Source organism: Etheostoma spectabile, chromosome 1 (assembly GCF_008692095.1).
Source record: "Etheostoma spectabile isolate EspeVRDwgs_2016 chromosome 1, UIUC_Espe_1.0, whole genome shotgun sequence".
NCBI classification, from domain to species: Eukaryota; Metazoa; Chordata; class Actinopteri; order Perciformes; family Percidae; genus Etheostoma; species Etheostoma spectabile.
In genome coordinates, this window is record NC_045733.1 from 1,690,904 (window position 1) to 1,712,954 (window position 22,051).

General features: G+C 39.2%; 1 protein-coding gene across 12 annotated transcripts in view; it reads left to right on the forward strand.

The window, feature by feature from the left end:
- The window catches only part of esrrga (estrogen-related receptor gamma a), a 163,962-nt gene extending 145,445 nt beyond the window's left edge, over positions 1-18,517 (forward strand). For 11 of the 12 annotated variants that reach the window (XM_032513695.1, XM_032513691.1, XM_032513687.1 and 8 more), the window contains 3 exons: positions 7,219-7,325; positions 7,423-7,585; positions 13,361-13,605. In XM_032513695.1, coding sequence (XP_032369586.1) covers positions 7,219-7,325; positions 7,423-7,585; positions 13,361-13,605 — 515 coding nt within the window. Of the gene's footprint in view, positions 1-7,218; positions 7,326-7,422; positions 7,586-13,360 lie in introns of all 12 variants that reach the window. The other variant, XM_032513614.1, reaches the window with a different exon arrangement.
- Positions 18,518-22,051: the final 3,534 nt, after the last annotated feature.

The window sequence follows — 22,051 nt, forward strand, 5'->3', positions numbered from 1 at the left end:
ACTGTCTGTGTGTGTGTGTGTGTGTGTGGGTGTGTGTGGGTGTGTGTGTGTGTGTGTGTGTGTGTTTGTCTGTGTCTGTGTCTGTGTCTGTGTGACAGAAGAATGTAAAAGCTCAGACTAGTGATGATGTCACTCCCTGGCCCTCCTTATTAAGTCTGGTGTTGTCATCAACGTGTGTGTGTTTGTGTGTGTGTGTGTGAGAGAGAGAGAGAGGAGAGAGAGAGAGAGAGAGAAGAGAGAGAGGGAGGCAGAGAAGGTTGGTGTCTAAGCTTCTCAGTTTTGTGTGCACATGGTTAATTCCCCTGACAGATTTGTGCACACACACACAGTGGTCATTCCTGCCTGCATCAGCATTGTATCAAAGGAGGGAGAGACAGGATACATAGACACAGTAAGATGGGATGGATTGAGTGAAAGAAACAAGTAAAAAAAAGGAAGATAAAACAAAAAATGTTGAAAAACAGAAATTATATAGAAATTAGTTAGTTTACCAAGTCATTGTCAAGCAGAGCAGCACTCCTGACTCTATAAAGAGACAAGAAGTCATGGCCCCATTGGAACTAGCTGTGGCACATGCCCACATACACACCCTCACCCACACACTCCTTGACATGGCCCTGGCGGGGCTAGAAGTGGGTAATTAAAATGTAAATATTGATATTTTATTATTTGAAATGCCTCCACTGCAATGCTCTTAATGTCACTCCATCTCCACAGAGACTCAGGGTTGCCCTCGACGTCCATCTGCCCCCACCCAAGCAACCCTGCCACAGCAAAAGCTATAACACTCAACACACGTCTCTGTGTTGCTGCGTCTCCATTTTGGCTCTAATTAAGTGTTAAATATTAGCACGCGCAACCACAGAGGCAGCACACACCACACATGTAGAGAATACAGCACACGACCCTCCTCTCCACCTCTGTCTCTTTCCCCTTGACTCTCTCTTTCACGCACACGCAGTGCACTACAGCAATGGGAAGATTTTAAGCGTTAATCTTGCAGTGCTGCTGATGGTGTCTAATGTATGCAATTAACAGTCAGCCAGGGCAGAGGGTTTGGTAATTAGCTTGCTGTTCACACTGATTAGAGGCTACTGCAACCCTATGACTGCTCTACTCTCCCCGAGGCCGCACAGAAAAAAGGGGGGATATGGTGGAAGGAGAGGAAAGGGTAGGAGGGGAAAGAAATAGAAAAAATATATTTTAGCCCACAAAATAAGAGGGGATGAAGGTGAAGGTGATGACGCATGTTTGTGTGTGCAAATGTGTATTAGAAAAGTGACTGATAGTGTACAAAAACTGAATTCATTCATGTATTTGAACAAAAATGTGTAACAATCGTTCATTGTTTATTTATTGTTTATTTACGATAGGTGCAATTCAATGCAGACGCAGTACAGTTGAATAGGCAATTATTTAAATTATTTTCATATCAGTAAACTAAAAACTATCACTAAAACCGATTTTTCTGTGAATGAGATAAAACTTAATTAGTGATTTGCACTTTCGTATAATATTAACTTCACATAATTTTTTTTACAATCTAATCGACTGTACACATGTTTTGGGTGTGTGCCCTGAATGTGAGTGTGTATTTAAGCCTCTCTAAATTAGCTGGTTCTCTGGGTGGATTTGTTTCCATTTCGTTGCCCATCTCTGTGTAATTGGGTCAGCTGGTGGATGTGTGTGTGTGTGTGTGTGTGTGTGTGTGTGTGTGTGTGTGTGTGTGTGTGTGTGTTTGTGTGTGTGTGTGTGTGTGTGTGTGTGTGTGTGTGTGTGTGTGTGTGTGTGTGTGTGTGTGGTGTGTGTGTAAAACAGCATTTGTCAGCGTGCTTGTCGTTTGCGTATATCTTGTGTGTGTTGTTTTAGCTTGGCCAAAGCCATCACAGGGGGTCCGTGTTCATTTGGGCCGGCGTCTGGCCGTATGGTACAAAACAGTTTGAAATGTGTGCATATACAATCACACAAACACATGCTAAATAGCATCACAATGGAGAACTTACATTGCCCAGCATGCAACAATGTGCACACTAACACAAATTTAAACACAAACATGTAGAGAAAGTTGTAAGAAAGAGAGCACTGGAGACAAGTAACACAGGGTGCATACAGAACACACATACACACACATACACACAAATGCAGCACAGCAATGTGCATGTAACTGTTGGACACTTCACGTGTTCTAATGCAATCTCTGTCTCAGTGGGCCAGAAGACTTAAATCTGTCCCCTGCAGAACACAATACGTGTACATCCTGCACAATCCACTATTCCCCTTGCACCTTCAATGATCAACTAGACAATCACAAAGCATCACAGTTCTAATACCTCTTTTAAATGCCTCCTAACTAACAAGATTTGGTACACTAAATTATTACACTAAATTTAAGAGGACCGTGTCTAATGTTAGATTTTGCGTAACAAAACAGAAGAAACATTCTCATATGGTAAGTGTCTATTACATGTCTATTACACATGTTTATTACACTGTTGTGTTTTGGGTGCAAGGCCAGCAACAAGTTTGCAGATGGACCATTATATGTATTTTGAAATATTTTATAACCTATTTGTATTCATCTAGTAAGCTTTATACACATGTAAAATATATTTAATTAAAAGCAATGATTAAAAGGCATTTTTTCATCAATTAAAGTGGCTACAGAAACAGCATCTGTGATATAAAGAGGCAGTCAACATGCGAAACCATTAAAGGCAGACCTATTTCTTAGGAAAATTTAAAAGTCAAAGGACCTAAATGTGGTTGAGGGAACATTTAATATGACAAAGAAACCAAACCGTTTAACTGCCTGTTAAACTATTGAATTCCAATTCCAAAAGGAAACAAATGTTTGTTATATAAAACTGCAATGTATCCGCAATGCCATGATTTGATTTCAACTAAAGACCTTTGGCATTACTCTCCATATGCGTCCATAAATGACATTAAGGGTTAAACTTAAAATGGTCAAGAGAAATACGTTTTTTGTATTTGCTATTTAAGAAAAAGGATGAGGTGAAAATCTTGAATTGGGGCATTACTTAAATTGTGATATTTTAACTTGCCGCACACAGGTGAGACTTGACAAAGGCAAAATGTTGCCAGGGAGACAATTTAGTTCAGTGTAAGGTCTCTGTACAGGCTAAATATTATTTATTTAACTAACACTGATATAATATTATTCACTTTCACTTAAAAGGGGGTTATAAAAAACACCCAAATTTAAGACAAAAGTCCTGCATCTCACTGCAGTGACAGAATACAAAGACTAGTTGTGTGTTAATAACTGTGACAATATCAGAATTGCATCTAGTTTTCACACCTGTCACATTAACACACACACACACACACAGACACACACACAGAGAATAGCCTTTATTGTACAAACACATACAGATCCACATGCACATACAAGTAGCTTCACGAATGCCACAAACTGTCCACACACAAGTGCACAGGTACTCATAAGCTTCACAATCGGTTCTCATTGGTTCCCATCTGCCCCGTAACCACAAGAAAACAAATATAGGCCTTGTGGATATGTGTGTGTTTGTCTGTGTCTTTGTAGCAACTGGGGCATGAGAGAGGGCTATCCTGTGTGTGTGTTTGTGTGTGTGTGTGTGTGTGTGTGTGTGTGTGTGTGTGTGTGTGCACGCGTGTGCGCGCGTGTGTGTGTGTGCATGTGTGTGCGCATGTGTGTGCGCCAGACTGTTGTGCGGTCTCGGGTGTAAACGTGCAGTCAGGACTCATTTGGCAGACAAACAGGCCGCAGGGTGGCTGGGGAATCGACGAGTGTTTGTGTGTGTGTGTGTTTGTTTTCATGTGTGTGTCTGATAGAGCAAAGGAAAGAGAAAAAAGAAAGAGAGCGCGGGAGCAAGCAGTAGAGGTTAAGTCTGCATGACTGCACTGCAGCCTCTTTCTGTCAGACCAATGTATGGTACACACACATACCTACACACACCACACACTTTCTCTCTATACCTTTATAGATACAAGAGAGTGTCCCAATATTTTAACAGCCACACATACAGACCTATATGAATATCTACCCCTGTCTCCTAATAATGAAGTTTACTGTATATACTACTAAATGGTGTTGCAGGATATGCTCAGTAGAAAAAGTTAAATCCAACCAGGAAGTTTTCCATTCTTACACGGCGTAGAAGATTATATCAAAGACAAAAGCATATATCCAATAATAATGCTGTCCAGGGAACACATGGCTTTATTTTCAGCTTGCATTCTGTAGTAATCTTCTTTTCTTTAAAGTTTATATTAATAATTGAATATGTTTTGAACTTTGTTTCCATTGTACATTACTGTACATTCAGCTCAGCCCACCGTCAGCCCGGTAATCACAGGCTGTACAACATCCACATATACACAAACATACTCCCACACATAGTATGAGATCCCTTATCAATGGACAGAAAGGAAATGTAATTACAGCCAAATGGGGAACCTTCTTTTGTCAAGTGAAATCACAGGTATGAAAGAAAGGTCTCCACCCCTCCCACCACCACCATCTCTCCTTCTAACACCTCTTCCCCCTTTTACTTTCTTCTCTCCTCCATCTCACTCTTTCTCGTGCATTCTCTCTCTCTCTTCATCAATACCTCTCTCTCTCCATCATCAGCACTAAATTCCCATTGATGTTTCTTTTCTTCTGCTGTATCGATCGCTTCATGAGAAGGAGGGGAGGAAGGGAAGAAGGGAGAGATGGCGTTATCTGTTAATTAATTTGTCCTGAAGCTGGCCGCCTATTAATCAGACAGATAAGAGGCATTGGATGGCTGAACAGCGCAGACAGGCTGGTGGAGAAGGGGAGGGGAGGGTGGTCGGGAAGGCCCATGTACGTACACACACACACACACACACGCACATACACGCACACACACAAACACACAGAAATATACACAGATAGAGACGCACATGCAGAGCCTCACAAAAACGTGTATGGGAATGTATGCATGCACAAAGATTACAAACATGCTGATATAACAACAAGCCAGTGCACCTCCAGTACAATTATCTATATTGTATTTTTATCACGTACACACTATGAGCATACACATATTCACAAAATGCATTCACACACCACACATTAACCTACACACATGCACAAACCACATCCTGATAAAATCATTGATGTATCTCAATAAGAAAAGCTGCACTTTCAGCTCAATAAATTAATCGCATTTTTTTTTAATTATCTGTGTATATGTGTGTGTGTGTGTTTGTGTGTGTGTGTGTGTGTGTGTGTGTGTGTGTGTGCCACTTATGGAGCAATGTGTGCCCCCACTGGCACTAAATCAGATTCCACCAAAGGGATGTGTGCCAATTGATTGAACCCTGCGTACTGGTCCGAATGCCAGATCCCACATCCACACACACACAAGTTAGAACACACAATCAGTGGCACCATTAAATGATATTAACCACTCACTCATCTCTTTTTCTCTTCACTTGACCCTGGGGTTTAAACAGATTCAATAAGTGTGTGTGTGTGTTAATTTTAGCAGTGCCCACGCTTATTTCCGCCGACCACGATGAGTGGTGAAGTTCTCGGGACCCCCAAAGACATCTGCCTCTTTAAATGAGATGTGTGTTTACTTGTGGGTGTGTGCATGAAGAACCCCTTAAGAAATTCACCTCTAATCCCTTCTGATGATTTCATTAAGTAGAAGAAGACACTGCCAGTTGGCAACAGAACTGCTCCCTTCACTGTGCCGTTTGTGTTTGTGTGTGTGTGTGTGTGTGGATCAATCATACACATTTGGATTAATTCCACTGTTTCTATGCATTTATGTCTATGCATATCTGATACTGTATGTGTGCTCACTAGTGTCTAATTACTGTATATATGTGTTGCATGTATGTGTGTTTGTGTGTGTGTGTGCGTGTGTGTGTGTATGTGTGTGTTGGAGATGTTAACAGTTGTAGATAGAATGAATTAGAGCACATTACATACAACAATAGCCTGCAACCTGGACATAATGAGACGCCTGCCATTACCCATCAACACCCTGTGAGATAAGAGCCCCTAATGCACATGCACACAAACACACACCAACTCACACTCTAAAAAACCTACCATCTCAAGAGGAGGCTCATGGCAGCAGATGTTGAAGAAATATCTTCCTTCTCATCTGCCTGCTTCTCCTGGCTGGATGTTTTTCTCATACACACATACACACACACACACACACACACACACACACACACACACACACACACACACTGGAGGGCTGCAGTGAGGTCTGACAGGTGTGCTCACATGGGCCACTGTCTTTGCCTTTCCTATGAACACTTGCGCACACACACACACACACACACACACACACGTAGGCAGACAGGCAGGTGTGAATGGACAGGTGTGTGAGGAGAGGACAGCTGTGAGGAAAGGTGTGAGTGGGCAGGTGTTCCATTAAAGAGATAGATAGACAGAAAGAGAATCAACAAGCAGGAGTCTGGTGCACTTAAGTAAGAATGTAATCAAAAGGTATTAAATGAGGAAGCAAAAACTTTACACACAAAATGACAAAGAAAAAGCAAACATTCAGTACAGAAAGTGACAGTGTAGACGAAATGCTGCAAGCAAAAATTGTAAAACAGAGAGAGACCCTATAGACAAGAGATGCAGACAGAGATGTATCAAGACGGATGGAAAGAAGGTGAAGCCAGAATCAGACACACAGATGGTCAGTCGTAGATAGACACTGACAGATAAAAAGGCATGGATTGCGATTGGAGAGACGGACAGATATAGACGTAGGCAAATAGAAAGACATGGATTGACACCGGAGAAAGCAGGAGTTTTGAGGCCATAGCAGCAATTAGTGTGTGTCTTTGAGCGTTGCAGCAGCGATGGCCAGCATTGATCCATGGAGGCTGTGTCAGGGGGAGATAAGGCCTGCCTTTCCCCAGAGAACAGCCCTGGGCATAGGGGAGAGAGGAGGAGGAGGAGGAGGAGGACTCTGGACAACTGGACGGAGGGAGGGTGGGCAGGGAGGGAAGGGAGGAGAGACGATCTTGACCCTCTCACTAGCTTTAAAACAAGCTTTACTCTCTCCTTTTTATTCCCTTGGCTGCTCGTTAGTTTTACTTTATCAACATAACTGTTTATTAGAACCAGTTACAATAGTAAAAACATAGTGCTTAATTTTTTGTTAACTGTAAAATGAACAATCCTCTCTCTTGCTTTCTTCTCCGTCCCAGGTTTCTCTACGCTGTCTTTGGCCGACCAGATGAGTTTACTGCAGAGTGCATGGATGGAGATCTTGATCCTACGTGTTGTGTACCGCTCACTGTCCTTTGAAGACAAGGTTAGCCTCTTTTGCTTTATGTATGCTTCTTGCTCTGATGAAATATAGAAATATGCATGTTTATTTGCAACCTCTCTATCTCTGTGTCTCTCTTTAGTTGGTGTATGCCGAGGACTACATAATGGACGAGGACCAGTCAAAGCTTGCTGGACTTCTGGACCTGAACAATGCCATCCTTCAGCTGGTCAAGAAATACAAGACTATGAAGCTAGAGAAGGAGGAATTTGTCGCTCTCAAGGCCATCGCTTTGGCTAACTCAGGTTCGAAATTGTTCCTGTTTTTATCTCTGTGTGTGTCTGTCTGTTTGTTAGCACGCGACTGGTGAAAAAAGAGTTAATCCTAGGAATCTCCAGTCCCATGGGACTCATTTAAACTGAACCATCAAAGGACTGATTTCATTACTCTGCATCTAAACACACATGCACACACACTTCCCACTTTCACTGTTAAAGCCACACACATTTGTCTAACTCTTAATAGTCACACAAGCTGATGATTATTTAAAGCGTGCATACACACAAACGCACACACATCTACAACCTGAAGCCGACTTCCCACCCTTAAACAAAGTGGCGATCCCTTTTACAATTAGCATAGTCGTCTCTTCAGATGCCTGTTAAATAAGCTAAAATCGTTAGAACCCAAAGTCTGTCAATAAAGCCCCCTCTCTGATGTGTCCAGCTGCATCGACAGCTGACTGACACATACACACACACACACACCACACACACACACACACACACCCTCTCTCTCACACACACACACACACACACACACACACACACACACCTTCTTCCTCCCATGACCCGTCTTTTGAACTTTGTCTTGGAAGCCAGCCAGCTCTTCAGTACTCTTTAATTACAGGGGGGGAGCTGTCAATACAATGTGTTTAAATGTGAGAAAGCAATGGGCAAGCTTTGAATAAGGAGGGAAGGGCCTTTTGTTCTGATTCTGCCACCATCAACACACGCACATACACCGACACATTCACGCACAAACACACGTTTTTCTCAAATTTTTTCATCTCTCTGATTCATACATAAACGCATACTATAACATTGGTGTGTACTTAAATGTGAGCCACTGAAAAATGTTTGCTCACAACACACAGCATACACTGTCATGCGCATGCAGAAATATTGACATGTTGTTTTCCTGTGGGCTATGTGACAATCAATCTCTCGGCTTGGCCTATTCGTGTGTGTGTGTGTGTGTGTGTGTGTGTGTGTGTGTGTGTGTTGTGTGTGTGTGTGTGTGTGTGTGTGGTGTGTGTGTGTGTGTGTGTGTGTGTGTGTGGTGTGTTGGCTTATTAAGTTGCTGACTGAAAGTTGGGAAAGCTGGCTTGTTCTGCCAGCTAAACAACAGTGTTGATTATCATGATGATGGTTATGATGCCTTATTTGGCTAACAGTTGTTACATAGTCCTTGTTTCCTCTGAATTTTCAAATGGCCCAGATTGGTTAACAGGTCTGGTAGAGAGTGAAAGAGTGGTTTAAACGTTAAAGGTAATGTACACAAATGTAGTAGGTACACTTGTACAAACTATTGCAATTGAAAACAACATTAGCTTTAAAACAAGCTCATACTACTCAATTATTGCTGTCACTGAATTAGAAGATTTTTCTCATCGATTAATCTGGCAATTCATTTCTTTATTAATCAGTTAATCTTTTGGTCCATAACATTTCCCAACAGGATATCTTCAAATTTCAAGTTTTATCCGTTCAACAACCCAAAAGCAAATTTTATTTTCAACTTATTATCATTTGACAAGGTGGAGCCAGATAATGTTTTTGCTTGAAAATCAACTTGGTTCAAAATGGTTGCCAGGAATGTCCCAATATCAGTATATTTATAACAAGAATAAACAGTAGTGTTACTGTCCAGTTGAAGGCAGTTGAAGAGCTGGAAAGGTAGATGACTAATTCAGGAAATGTCAAACTGGAGTATTTATTTTATTCTGCAAATTGCATGTTGTTAACTTATTCCAGACCTTAAATCCCTTTTCCAGTTTGACACGTGCAACTCAAAAAAATATCCAGATAAATCAGAAGAGTAATTATCCATTGAAGGCTTACCTTACTGTTGAGAATACTCACATTTGAAATAGTAAATCTTTTAACTGATTGATATCAACAGCTGACGCCCAAATAAGAACTTTGTATCATTGCCTAGACTCTCTAACTGCTCTTAGAGACAACAGAATGCTAGCATTAGCATTTTGAAGGGCACTGACACTAATTAATTCACAGGATGCTAATCGTCTGCATTAATGAAGCCAAGCCTTAAGAAATGTTAGCAAACGTGCCCCACATGTAGAGACAGCTAAACTAGCCATGGGAAACAAAAGGCACATGTGTCTGTGCGTGTGTGTGTGTGTGGTGTGTGTGTGTGTGTGTGTATATGTGTCTGTGTCTGTGTCTATACATTCATTTATGTGTGTATGTGCATTGTGGGTTCCATGTTAACATGTGTGTTTTAACCGCCTGATGCACTTGTGCTCATTAACGTCTGCTGTTTTACTTGTGAGTGTACTGTGGGTCATAGCACAGGCAGCAGCCATGTCTACCAGCTTAAATACTAAAACAAAACTGTATCAATCAAAAGCAATGTGAAACTCATTAAACTTAATTTTAACTTATGGTCATTAGAGGCCGTACTTTAGGTAACTACTCATTACAAATCCAAGATTAAAAAGGACAAGGTGAGTGTTTTTTAATAGCAACAGTAGACACAGTAATACTCATTAAATTTGTACATTAAGCATGTGTATTATCGGTTTGTTTTTACCTGTGCAGTATAAACTCTGCACAGTTTATATATTATCTTCTCCTTTAACTGCCTCAGGGGCAGCTAAACATTTTGCCTGAAAATGTTTGCATCGAAAACAAAAAAAAGAAAGTTCAAAGCAAAAGTAAGGATTAGTCATACTGACAAAATAGAGATTTGCAAAACAGAAGTTTGTATTGTGTGTAAATTATATTTTATGTTCCTTTTGTATAAACAAAAAAAATTATAACCCACGTTATTATCCTTAACTAATATAATTTTCCTCTCCCCCATACTGCTTTCCACTGTGCAAAATATCCTTTAGCAGCAAAGTATGCTACCAAATCCAGACGAGTGGACCACCCACTCTTATTTACATAAACTAAGGAAAAAGAAGAAAATTTGTGAACAGATAAAAGCTGAGTTTTCTATTGATCCCTATAGAATCCAACCCACTGACTGATCTTGTCCTGCATACTGATACGTGCATTACACTCTATAGATCCAACACTTTGTATTTGATTGTGTTTGTGTATGTGTATGTCTAAGCGTACACTTCTGTGTGTGTGTGTGTGTGTTTGTGTGTGTGTGTGTGTGTGTGTGTGTGTGTGTGTGTGTTTGTGTGTGTGTTTTCACACATTTTATCTGCACAGTATAATTTTATGTTACACTTACCATTAAATGCACATTTGTGTAAGTTTATACTTTCTTTGCCGTGGTTTCTATGTGTGGGTGTGTGGGTGTGGGTACGCACGTGCGTGTGCCCGTGCGTGTGTGCATGCATGCATGCGTGTGTACTAGTATTCAGCAGGTGTGAGCATGTGTTTGTATGAGAAGAGATTGTATGATGTGAGAAGTACCATATCATTGTTTTAAGGTGTCTACATGCACTTATAGGTCTCATCCCCTCTTCAGATTTGCGTGTGTGTGTGTGTGCGTGTGTGTGTGTGTGTGTGTGTGTGTTGGGGTGTGGTGGCCTATCAATAGTTGGCTTGTGATTATTATTTAACATGCATGTAGTCATTGATTGGAGACATTGATCGGAGGTTGGGAGCTAAAGGTCAGCTCACATTAAGACTTTGCCTCCCTAAGGGGCAATATGGAGCATTATTATTGAAGGACATTTTCAGCCTCTACTGCCACATATGCTGAAACGCACCTTACATGCCATCTCAAAGAGAGATTACAGATGTGTGCAGCCAAATGCTTATGCACACATACACGCACAGACTCTCAGCATCTCTCCATCATTCTACAAGTCTATCTCTTTTTTCTCCACCCACTCGTCTCTTTGTATGTCCATTCATCACACCCACAGATCCACACTTTAAAGACAGAGAAAAGAGCAGCCCCTGATTTTAAAGCCCCATTCCTGGATTTAGTTAGAAATAGGGATGTAACAGCATGAAGATTTAACCTCACGGTTTTTGGTATTATCACATTATTTTTAAAAAGGGGTTCAATATTTTCAGAATGCACTGATAGGCTTACACAAGATGAAATAGTATCAAAATGTGTAAAAGTGTTTATGATATTACAAAAATATAGGGAATGGGCTTGTAATACCTATTGAAAACTGGCTACTGAAACACTGGCCCGCTGTAGGGTGTTTGGTAAGAACTTGACCTAGAGATGTCTGAGCCAGGAAGATTAATTTACAATTCCAACATAAAGTGTATGAAGTTGTATTTGACGTTACATGTGAAGTTGTCTGTGGTTCTGAAATATAAGCATAATAAATAGTAATTTGACTTACTATAAACATTATTTACCAAAACTAAATGTCATAGCCACCAGCATATAACAAGAAACAATAATAAGAATTACATCAATTTCTCTGTAATAATTAACATAATTGTAACATATTGCTCAGTTACACAAACTGAGATTAAGCCACATCTATTACAGCACACATTTCAAAAACGGAACAAACAGTGTAATACACCTTTAATAACTAAGCATGTGGCTCCACAGGCTAGTCTGTTTACTGGCGATTGCACGTTGCTAGCAAACACAACCTGACTTCAACTATCAACACATTCCTGCACAAGTAATATAAAACAATCTGCACAGCTGTCAGCTATGCAATAAGAAGAACAGCAACAACAATATTATCAAGGTGATAATATATATGTCTCTCCAAAGAAATGTCAAGAAGTATCACAGGCTAAACTTCCACATCGTAGCAGAACACTTGATGATATTGAGGCAGTAAAACCCATGACAGTTTAGCAAGCTACAGAATAGTTTTAACTTACATTCTGGGCAACCCACATCACTTCAACAAAATGGGAAAGAATAGGAAAAAGATAAAGAAAAAAGTCAGTTAACTCCTACTACATTCTGTCTCCTTCTCCTGTCTGGGCCTGTCTGAGCACAACTTCAGGAGCCTCCAATGAAGCTAGGAAGGATTAAACGCAGTCATTTCACCCAAAAATGAAAAGGATAATTGTCACCGTCAACATTTCTACCCTGGTTTACCGTTACCGTTAACCGGTAATTGTTACATCCCTAACTAGTAATTGTAGGTTTTAAATCTGTATTACAGAGCAATGTTTAAAAAGTGTACTGACTTTTTAAAAATATTGTTTAATTGTAAAGTACTATATTCATGATTATATTTTAAAGGATCTCATTGGTCAGCAGTTTAAGCACTGAAGTTGGTTTCTATTCAAATGCAAATGTAGAGAAGTTTTTAGCACTTTTTTCATTTATGTCAAAACTTACATTTCACGCCACCATCAAGAACCCTGAGTTTGTGGCGTTCAGTAGCATCCCTGCATTGAGCCTGTTTGGATTTTGGATTGAATCTATAGTACCTCTCCCCTTTGCAGCACTGAGCAATGACACAGCAGACAGAGGGGGCACAGGTACTGACAGAGACACATACTCTTTTACATCATCTGAAAAGAGTCATTTGATAGCTTTCTGCACTGCAAAACATGTCTGCATTTATTTCTGGAAAATTCAGAACATAAGCATTCAGTCAACACAAGAGTTCACTACATGCTGATGCTTATTTTAAATGCCTTGTCCAATTGCATCATACTCTAATAATAGAACAAATAAATCACACCATAACCCCCTATTTTCCTTTTATTGATATGTTTCATATGAGAATTATGTGAAGCTTATACATTAACAATATAAATGTCATTTCCAGATTTAGCCTAACAAACAACATCTCGGGGCAATACTACAAATGCAAAAAGCGTTTTGTTCATATTTGAATTTTAGTTGTGAATCTCTCTTCCTTCTTTCTCCAGACTCCATGCACATTGAAGACGTGGATGCAGTGCAAAAGCTCCAGGATGTGCTCCACGAGGCCCTGCAGGACTATGAGGCTGCCCAGCACCAGGAGGATCCCCGCCGGGCAGGCAAGCTGCTCATGACCCTCCCCTTGCTCCGCCAGACCTCCACCAAGGCTGTGCAACACTTCTACAGCATCAAGCAGGACGGCAAAGTCCCAATGCACAAACTCTTCTTGGAGCTGCTGGAAGCCAAGGTCTGAGGACGGAGAAAAGGACAGCTAGATGCCAGTCTGAATCTCACTTTGATTGACCTCTTGCTCTTTTACGCGCACAGTCTCACACACACATGCACACACACACATGCACACACACACACACACACACATAAATATGTCCCTGAAGTGCGTCTGCTGACACATACCCGTATGAATCAACAAGTAATCTAAACCTCTTACCTGAACCCCATAACCTCCACCGTCTATGACAACCGGGCACTCACTTGACCTTTTGTTTTTTGGGGAAGATGCTGACAGACTGGCATGACCTGCATCTTACCAAGGGAAGAAGATATTTCCTTTGAAAACTATTAACAATCACTCAACCGTTACCACAGTGGCTCCGAACATTGAAGATGGCAAAACACTTATGCATTTAATAACAATTAAGATGTTATTAAAGAAAAACGCTTAAATGAGGACACATTTAAAAAAAAACTGAAAACTCTTCATTTTAGTTCTGAGAGACTTTAAGACTGCACTCGTGTCTCCTTTTCCCTCGTTATTTCCCCCGGCAGAGTTTTTTAAGTGTTCAAGAATAAAACGAGTGGAGAGAAAAGGGAACACTAAAGAAGTATTAATGACATGTACAATGAAATTTTGATGGATGGACAGAAAGAAAAGAAGAGGAGATTTGCCCTGCCAAAGAATGGAGCTCATCCATTCAGAGGATACCAGTAAACTGACATAACCCCAAACCGTTTCTGGATTGATCTACCGGTGGCTTTCAATGCTGGGCCTCAAGAGTGCTGCTGGTTTTCTTTTCCATCACTTATTTAATAATCTTTTTGGTTATTGTGAAAACCAGCAGGGCCAGGACCAGAGTTGGAAACCATTGCTGTAAACACTTTCTGGTTCTCCCTAAATTCAGTTCCTGGTTTCCCATGACTACTTCAACTGAAACTTTACTTTTTACTTGTTGTATTTGTTGAGGACCAGTGACCCTGGCCTCCCAAACCTGTCAGTATAACCATAGAATTAGTGTTTGAACACTTGACGTGGCTGAAATGAATGTTTCCAAATATTCAAACCACCTGAGGTGTGATTGACTGGCAGAGTTTATAAGTCAAAATATTACTTAAACGAAATAAGACTTGACCTATACTGTCAAGGATGAATTCCTGCTTGTCCAACTGGTAGATGTAGGCTCAGTCCACGTTCTCTGCATTTATTCTGTCATACACTCCTCTTGTGTTTGGACGTCTGTTTGAAACCTTTTCAGCCGCTCAGTGGCCCAGGTTTGTAGCTCTCCACACAAAAGTCAGTAGAGATTTCAGTCCAGCCCGTGCTCATTACCCAAACTCCAAAAAACTGCAAAGTGTCACTTCAGTACTACCCTCCTTGCTCCGTCGCATTCACAACTTCTAGCTCATCTCTTGCGTCAGCACAGAGATATTTTTGTGATTCATTCAGGGAGTGATGGAGGCGCTTCAGTCACTCAACGCAATATAAACCAGAAGGAAAGGTGTGCTGACAAAACTGAGTGAAGAACTACTACTTTTGCTTTCAAACTCCTTATTTTTTTCTTTATTTCTATCTTGAAAATAATGTTAGCAATGATACCAGTATTAGGGATGTAAATAACTGTCATCCTGTATATGACATATAACATGGCTTTTTTTGTTATTAATATTGTCTTCTTAAAATTGAATCAATCAATAGGTCTTTGCTTTTTTCTATCAGCTTGACCACTATCAGCAATTATCATATATATATATATATAAATATAGCAAGTAATGTATTAACAAATCAGCGTTTATCTTAGAAAACTCTGAGCAATAGTGGATTTTAAAGGAGGGGTTTGTGCATAAGGACTAAGTCTGCAATATTAACATAACGTGCCAGTCTTTATTTTGGGAAAGAGGATGGGGATTCGAGGACAGTTTGTAGCTTCTCTTTCTCTCTGTGTAACTTGCCATAAGCTATTAGATAACAAGTCAATATTTCTGTTGTTATAGAAGGTTAATCAGGAACAAACATGGACCAGAAATGTGAGGACAAGGTGTGAATAGTGCTGTTAAAAGTACACATAAAAGTTACGTGAAGAATGGCTGTCATAAGGGACGAAGAAGTAACACAAGCAGCTAAAAGATCAAAACTCCAGTTTGCAATTATATCATAGTTCTGATGTTTGCACCTTTCTTGTGACCAGGCTTTTTTCTGTCACTTTTAATCTGATTAAAACAAGACCAAGTCCTTTGTTTAAAATCAGCTGTTCAGTCATACACAGTTGATGTCCTTAAGGCGTTTGTTTCTTCAGCCGTATGGTCGAGTGTGGGGACCATCAGAATAACCTAAATCTGGAACTCTGCTAAGGGAAATGGTGCTAGCAAAATCAAATCATCCGAAAATTAATTTTTTTTTAAATAACACACACCGACAGTTTCATGTCAGCTCACTATTCCACTTCATGATGTTAGACACTTTTTAAAATTATAAAGGACATTTGTATGTGTTATAATGGTGAAAACCAACAATCCTACCAAATACGGTCTAAATTGATGAAATTAATAATATCTTAGTCTTCAGAGTCATTTGTATGGTGGAATCCATTACAGGTGGTTTTGCTTAGCTTGTCTACTAGTTTGTGTTGTACTCAATCTACAACATAACCGGTATTTCAAGTGGATCATCAAAGTTCATTTTTGAAAAATGTGAATTTACCTTAATTAATTAAACCTGTAACCACAAAGACTTAAAGTGGTCATTTTTATAGTGATTTCCAGGCATTTAAAAAAAATAGTCAGTCAAAAGTTGCTTGTTTATTTAATTTAGTGGAGTATACCACGCCAATAAATGGAAAGCTGAACTTACAGGAAGATGTCTGACATTTTACAGTCGAGTGAAGAAACGTTGATTTCAACGTTGTAGTGAGACTGAATGGCTGACTGATCACAGCTTTAACAGGTAAAGACAGACAAAGGATTTTTTTTTTATATCACTGTCTCATTTCTACCCGAATAAGAATGCCAAAATGTGTAATGTGGATGACGGTGTAATCTAATATAAAATGGCAACTTGTCACAGCTGAGGAGTGCTGCAGTTTAAGTGTAGTTGATCTCTAACATCACAAGCTCTGTATCAAACATCAGTATCATTAGTAAGGGGTATTTTCTCAGCCTTCTTAAACATTGTATATTGTAAATTATACAGATTATAATTCTAACATAAGACATTTTATTGGAAACAAAATCGAGAGGGGGAAAAAAAAAAGAAAAAAAATGTAGTTCAGCCTCGATGTGTGTTTCATGTTCTCTGTTTTTTCTACCAAGAAGAAACCCTGTTTATTTAGTTTTATCTGTTTGTTTTTCTGTTTTAAAGTCTTTCTGTTTCGCCCTTCCCTCTTCTGTTGAGTCCTCTAAGGCGTTGCTGTGTAGTTTTTCTTGTGGTGATTCCCGTTCTTGTGCCGTGTGCTTCTTCTTTAGACAACACAGAGTAGAGTAGAGGCCATGTTGCCTGTCTGTCGGATCAGCCCGCTGGGGGTCTGGTCACCGGATTCTCTCTCAATGAACCGAACCGGATATAAGGCTCTTCTTCTAGAAACGTAACTAAAACACCAAGATCAAATTACAGTATTCATCTTTACCAAACTATACGTAAATAATGAAATATTTAGCATCTAAATGAAGAAACACCATACGAGTATTTAAAAAGGGATCATTTGTGTAACTTTCCTGTAGAATAAACAATATACTGTATATCTTTAGGTTTAAATAACGATGAAATGAAAAGGACATTCGAGTAATTCAGAACTGTAGGTGACTCTTTTTTGATAAACTCGCTGTACATAACTGCCTTCCATTCAGCTCGGCTCCATCATCTTTACTGTTTCAGCTGTCAAAAAGAGAAAAGATGAAGATGCGAAACTTTTTTCCCCCCATTGTTGTGTCCTGTTTTCAGCTCATTCCCAGGAAGATAGCTTGTTTTACAACAAAGAGTAGAAAAAGGAATCGGACATATGAAAGTCAGGACAAAAGTTTTTTTGTGGGTTGATGGGAAAAGTTAAAGAAAAAAGCTTAACACATTTAGTTTGCACTTGCTGTTTCTCTTCACCATGCACTCATTACGTTGTGGGACACGTTTCTGCTTTGGCCCCAGAATTAAGAACTGCAAAGTCAAGATTTAAACTCAAAGTCTCCTTTCATGAACATGTTACTATACTCATTGTTCCTCTTTATACACATGTATAGATTCTGCGCTACAAATAGCATACATTCAGAGATTATAGGACTCATCAAAGGTCTTAAACATGAACATATAACATTTTTAGAGAGAAAATATACATACAAATTATTTCAGTGGTGCACAACATATATTTGTAGGCCAAATCCCTAATGACAGAGTTGAATTTCCTGTTTTGATTGTAACATAAAACACCATCTCATTGTCAGAAAGATGGTATTTCTTTTCGACCACTGTACATTAATGTACAGACTATTTATGAAAGAAAGGTGCTCATTACTGACTTTTGTTTCTCTTCTGTTTCTTTTTTTATTTAGTTGTCAGTTGTCAAACCGATCCTAAACAATTCAACACGATGAAAGATGTCACACATCTCCCTGAGGTGATTAAGGCTGAGCTGGAATTTGTTTGAAGCTAAATAACTGTTAAATGAATTAAAAGGAATCAAGTTAAATTTATAAATTAGCAAATACTGACATGTAGTTATAGATGTTTCTAAATTAACTTACATATCAATTTATTAATCAAGTAGTTTATTTGAAAATGATGGTTCATTGTATGCCACTTAGTTTTGCTCGTAAAAAAAAATCATAATAAACCTACCAGCTAATATCAGGAGGGAGATTGTGTGATTCTTTCTAAAGGTTTTGGTATAACTCGCTGCTAATAGCCAAGATATTATTTAGATGTTCGAGATTAAAGTGTTTTCATACAACATTTTTTGTTTTGTTAAAAAGCAATATTTTGATGACTGTGCAATGACGAGACAAGAGTTGCACTTTTTTGTGTTTTGTGTTATACATCTAAGTGCTGTTGTAGCTGTCAGTTAGTGTTGAAACCATATGAATGACAACAAACCAAATTGGTATTTTCTATGAGGAGTGTTGGGAAAAGGGTTCTCGCAGAGCCATTGATAGAAAGAGTTTGACCTGGTTGCACTTTGGGCTCCATGTTCTCGCCCTCATTTGGAACTTAAATCCATTAGCTGCAAAAACTGTATGTAACAATAGTTTAGCTGGAACAGAAGGACAAGTTATTTAGGGACAAAGCAGGATTGTCCATCTACCATGGCTACCTTTGAAATCTGCTAAGGCCAAACTGTGTCTATCTACAGCTCCACAGTGTTTAGTCATTTAGTTGTATTTAATCCCCAAATGTAACTGCCACTTGTGCTGCAGCTACCCCTGCAGTGTGATTTTGCAAATGTGAAGAAAATATTTAAGGGAGAGAGAGAGAGCAATGACACATTTGGATACAAAGGATATTTAACGCTTAAAAAACCCTGGCTTGGTGGAGAAGAGTTGTGTACGAGAGAAGACCCTCTAGTGTTATTAAAACATGTCCGTAGATTTTAGATGTGCTTCACATCAGTAAATAAAAGAAAGAAAAAAACAAAAAAACAATAACCTGTATATTTTTGTGACGTGTATCATACAAGTGTGCTCCAACAATAATGTCCATTTGTGTAAATGTATTTATTTCACATTGTATATATTGTTCAATGCAAAAAGAGAGACCTATGATTCTGTAACTTAATCTACTATGGGTTGAAACATTACATGTGTTACTTCAGACTATGCCTTTCAGGATTATTACAGTAGAGCAATATCAATTAAAACCAGGCTTCCAGTTTTGACACCTGTCTTTTGTCTCTGATTTATACACACATTTTCTTTAGAGGTACCAAACATGAAGCACATAATTTATGAGATCGTTCACAGAGCATGCAAGCTAGTTTCCATCAGTGCTGTACTTGGCAAGATTATACCTCATACAGACAGACAACAGTCATGGAAAAACCCCACCACATTCATTTAAATGAGGCCAGGCCGGCAGTGGAGCAGGGTTGCCAACGCAGAGGGCTCCGCCAAAGAAAGTTGAAGCTCTACTTTGGCAGAATCATCCAGCAGTGGTGTTGCGTCGGCCAATCAAATACTTCCGAGCGTGCCTAGATTACTTGGTTACACTTTACTTGAAGGTATCAACATAAGAGTGACATGACACTGTCATGAACGTGTCATAAACATTATAAACAAGTCATAAACGTTTATGACATAACGCTTCTTTTAGTAAGTGTCATTTTGTTTTGTCATGACAAGTTATGGTTATGGTTAGGGTTAGGGACAGGGTTAGGGTCATGGGGTCATAGGGTCATGACAGTGTCATGTCATTCTTCTGTATAACTTCAAGTAAAGTGTTACCGTCTACTTTGTAACTAATGGCGTATTTCTTCTACTCCTTACCTGATTCACTTTCGTAATGCGATTTAAACTACAGATTCAAAATCCATTATTAGAATTCCAAAAATCAATTTTCTCTTTTTTGTTTTTGTTTTGTAATGGCGTGTATACTATAACATGGGAAAATAACTACATTGTAAATCGTTTTTTTAATTGAGAATCGTTTTTGAATCAAAAATCAATTTTGAATCGAATCTTGATATCGAATTGAATCGTGACATTTTATGAATCGTGCACCCCTAATATATATGTTAATCAAACTGAACTTCTTGGCTCGATTTACATGTCTCACCGGGACCTGCTGTAAAGCAACACACCCCACCAACCAGAGTGGTCACAGTAAGAATACACTTTGTTCAAACTATCCAACTAGAGGACAAAAAAATCATGTCTGATTGATAGCAATTGTGACTGACCAACAAACAGGAAAGAAATCAAACACTGTGCTCTAACCAGAGTGGCCTTACCAATGTGGCCAAGAAATTAACCATATACAATTTTTGTCATTTTTGTAACACTGTTCAAGTGCTTTATAATGAATTTTGGCAACTTTATTAGAGCTGCAGTTGTCAAGGAAGAGGGGAGATGTTTCTCATTTATTTGTTAAATGCTCATTTATCCAGCAGTGAAGAGCATTCACACATGGATTTAAAGGTGAACTCTAGGCTACTGTCGCGCTGTTTTTTTGTTTATTTAACTGCCATCTTTTCATGTAAAGTAAAATGAAAGAGAACCGTGAAGAATGAATGGAGAGAGTGAGAGGGAGGGGAAGAGGGGGAGGATGGAAAAGGAAGTAACAGCTTGCTCCGGTGGGTGGCTAACTACTGTCCATTCTGAATGACCAGATCTCCTGCTCTTGCCAAGGGCACAAAACACACACACACACACACACACAAACACACACACACACTAGAGCCCGACCGATATAAGACCAATATCGATATGTCTATTTGGTTGTTTAAAAATCCGATATGCCGAGACATTGGCTGATATATATATATATATACATATGTATATAACGCATTAAAAAACTTAAACAGATTTCCTTAACATTAGTTATTTGTAGTTATTTATGAGTTCTCACTAAATATGTTACTAATTTGTTTTATTGATACAACAGAACAGAGGAACACCAAACTATTTTAAAGTTCCGATAAATAAAATGTATAAAAATACAAACTAAGACAAGCAAGCACCAGAATATAACAATATGAGTATAAACATATATTCACAGTATGTATTAAAAATAGAATTAAAATAAGAAGAGCAGCACAGCAGAGTAAGTAAGTAGAGCCAGAGGTAAGGCATGTAGAGCCATACCAGAGGTGGAGTGGATGGGTGGAGAGTGTCAGGGTGGGTTTCGGACTGTTCTTGTGGCATGAAGTTTGTGGCCATTATTCCATTCTTTCTTCCTCTGTCAAACAAACATGTTTCCCATTTCTCTCTCTGTCCCCCCCTTAATAGCCAGCAGCAGTAAATGGGATGCAGAGGCCAGATATTTAATGTAGCAGAGAGCCGTGAAGAAGCCTTTTTCTAACAGGGGGAGCCCTGACCCGCAGGCAAATATTTTTCAACCAGATGACATAAGACGATTAGTGGAAAGAGAGCAAGATATTTTTATTCCTTTTTTCCTTCTGTCTTCCTACAATTTCTCTCTCTCTTTTCTATTTGGGTTGCTGCTTGGTCACCTGGCTCTTTGCACATACGTTTTATTTTACTTGCTCGCCTTTTGGAGTTCATTTATTTTATTTTATCTTTGATTCATTATTATGATACGATAAAAGCTACTTGAGCATTTCAGCTGCTGAGGGGCTCTTATCGTTAACCTTGTGGAACGCATGTAAGAGTGGGCTCCACATGCCGCATCGCTAATGGCCAACTTAACTCCTCTCTTCTCCTCCTCCACCTTATGGCCTTTATTTTGCTCCTCTCCTCTTTTCTCTCATGGTCTCCTCCTCCTATATTTTTTTTTGTTTTTGTCTTATTTTTCAATCTCTCAGTTCAGTATT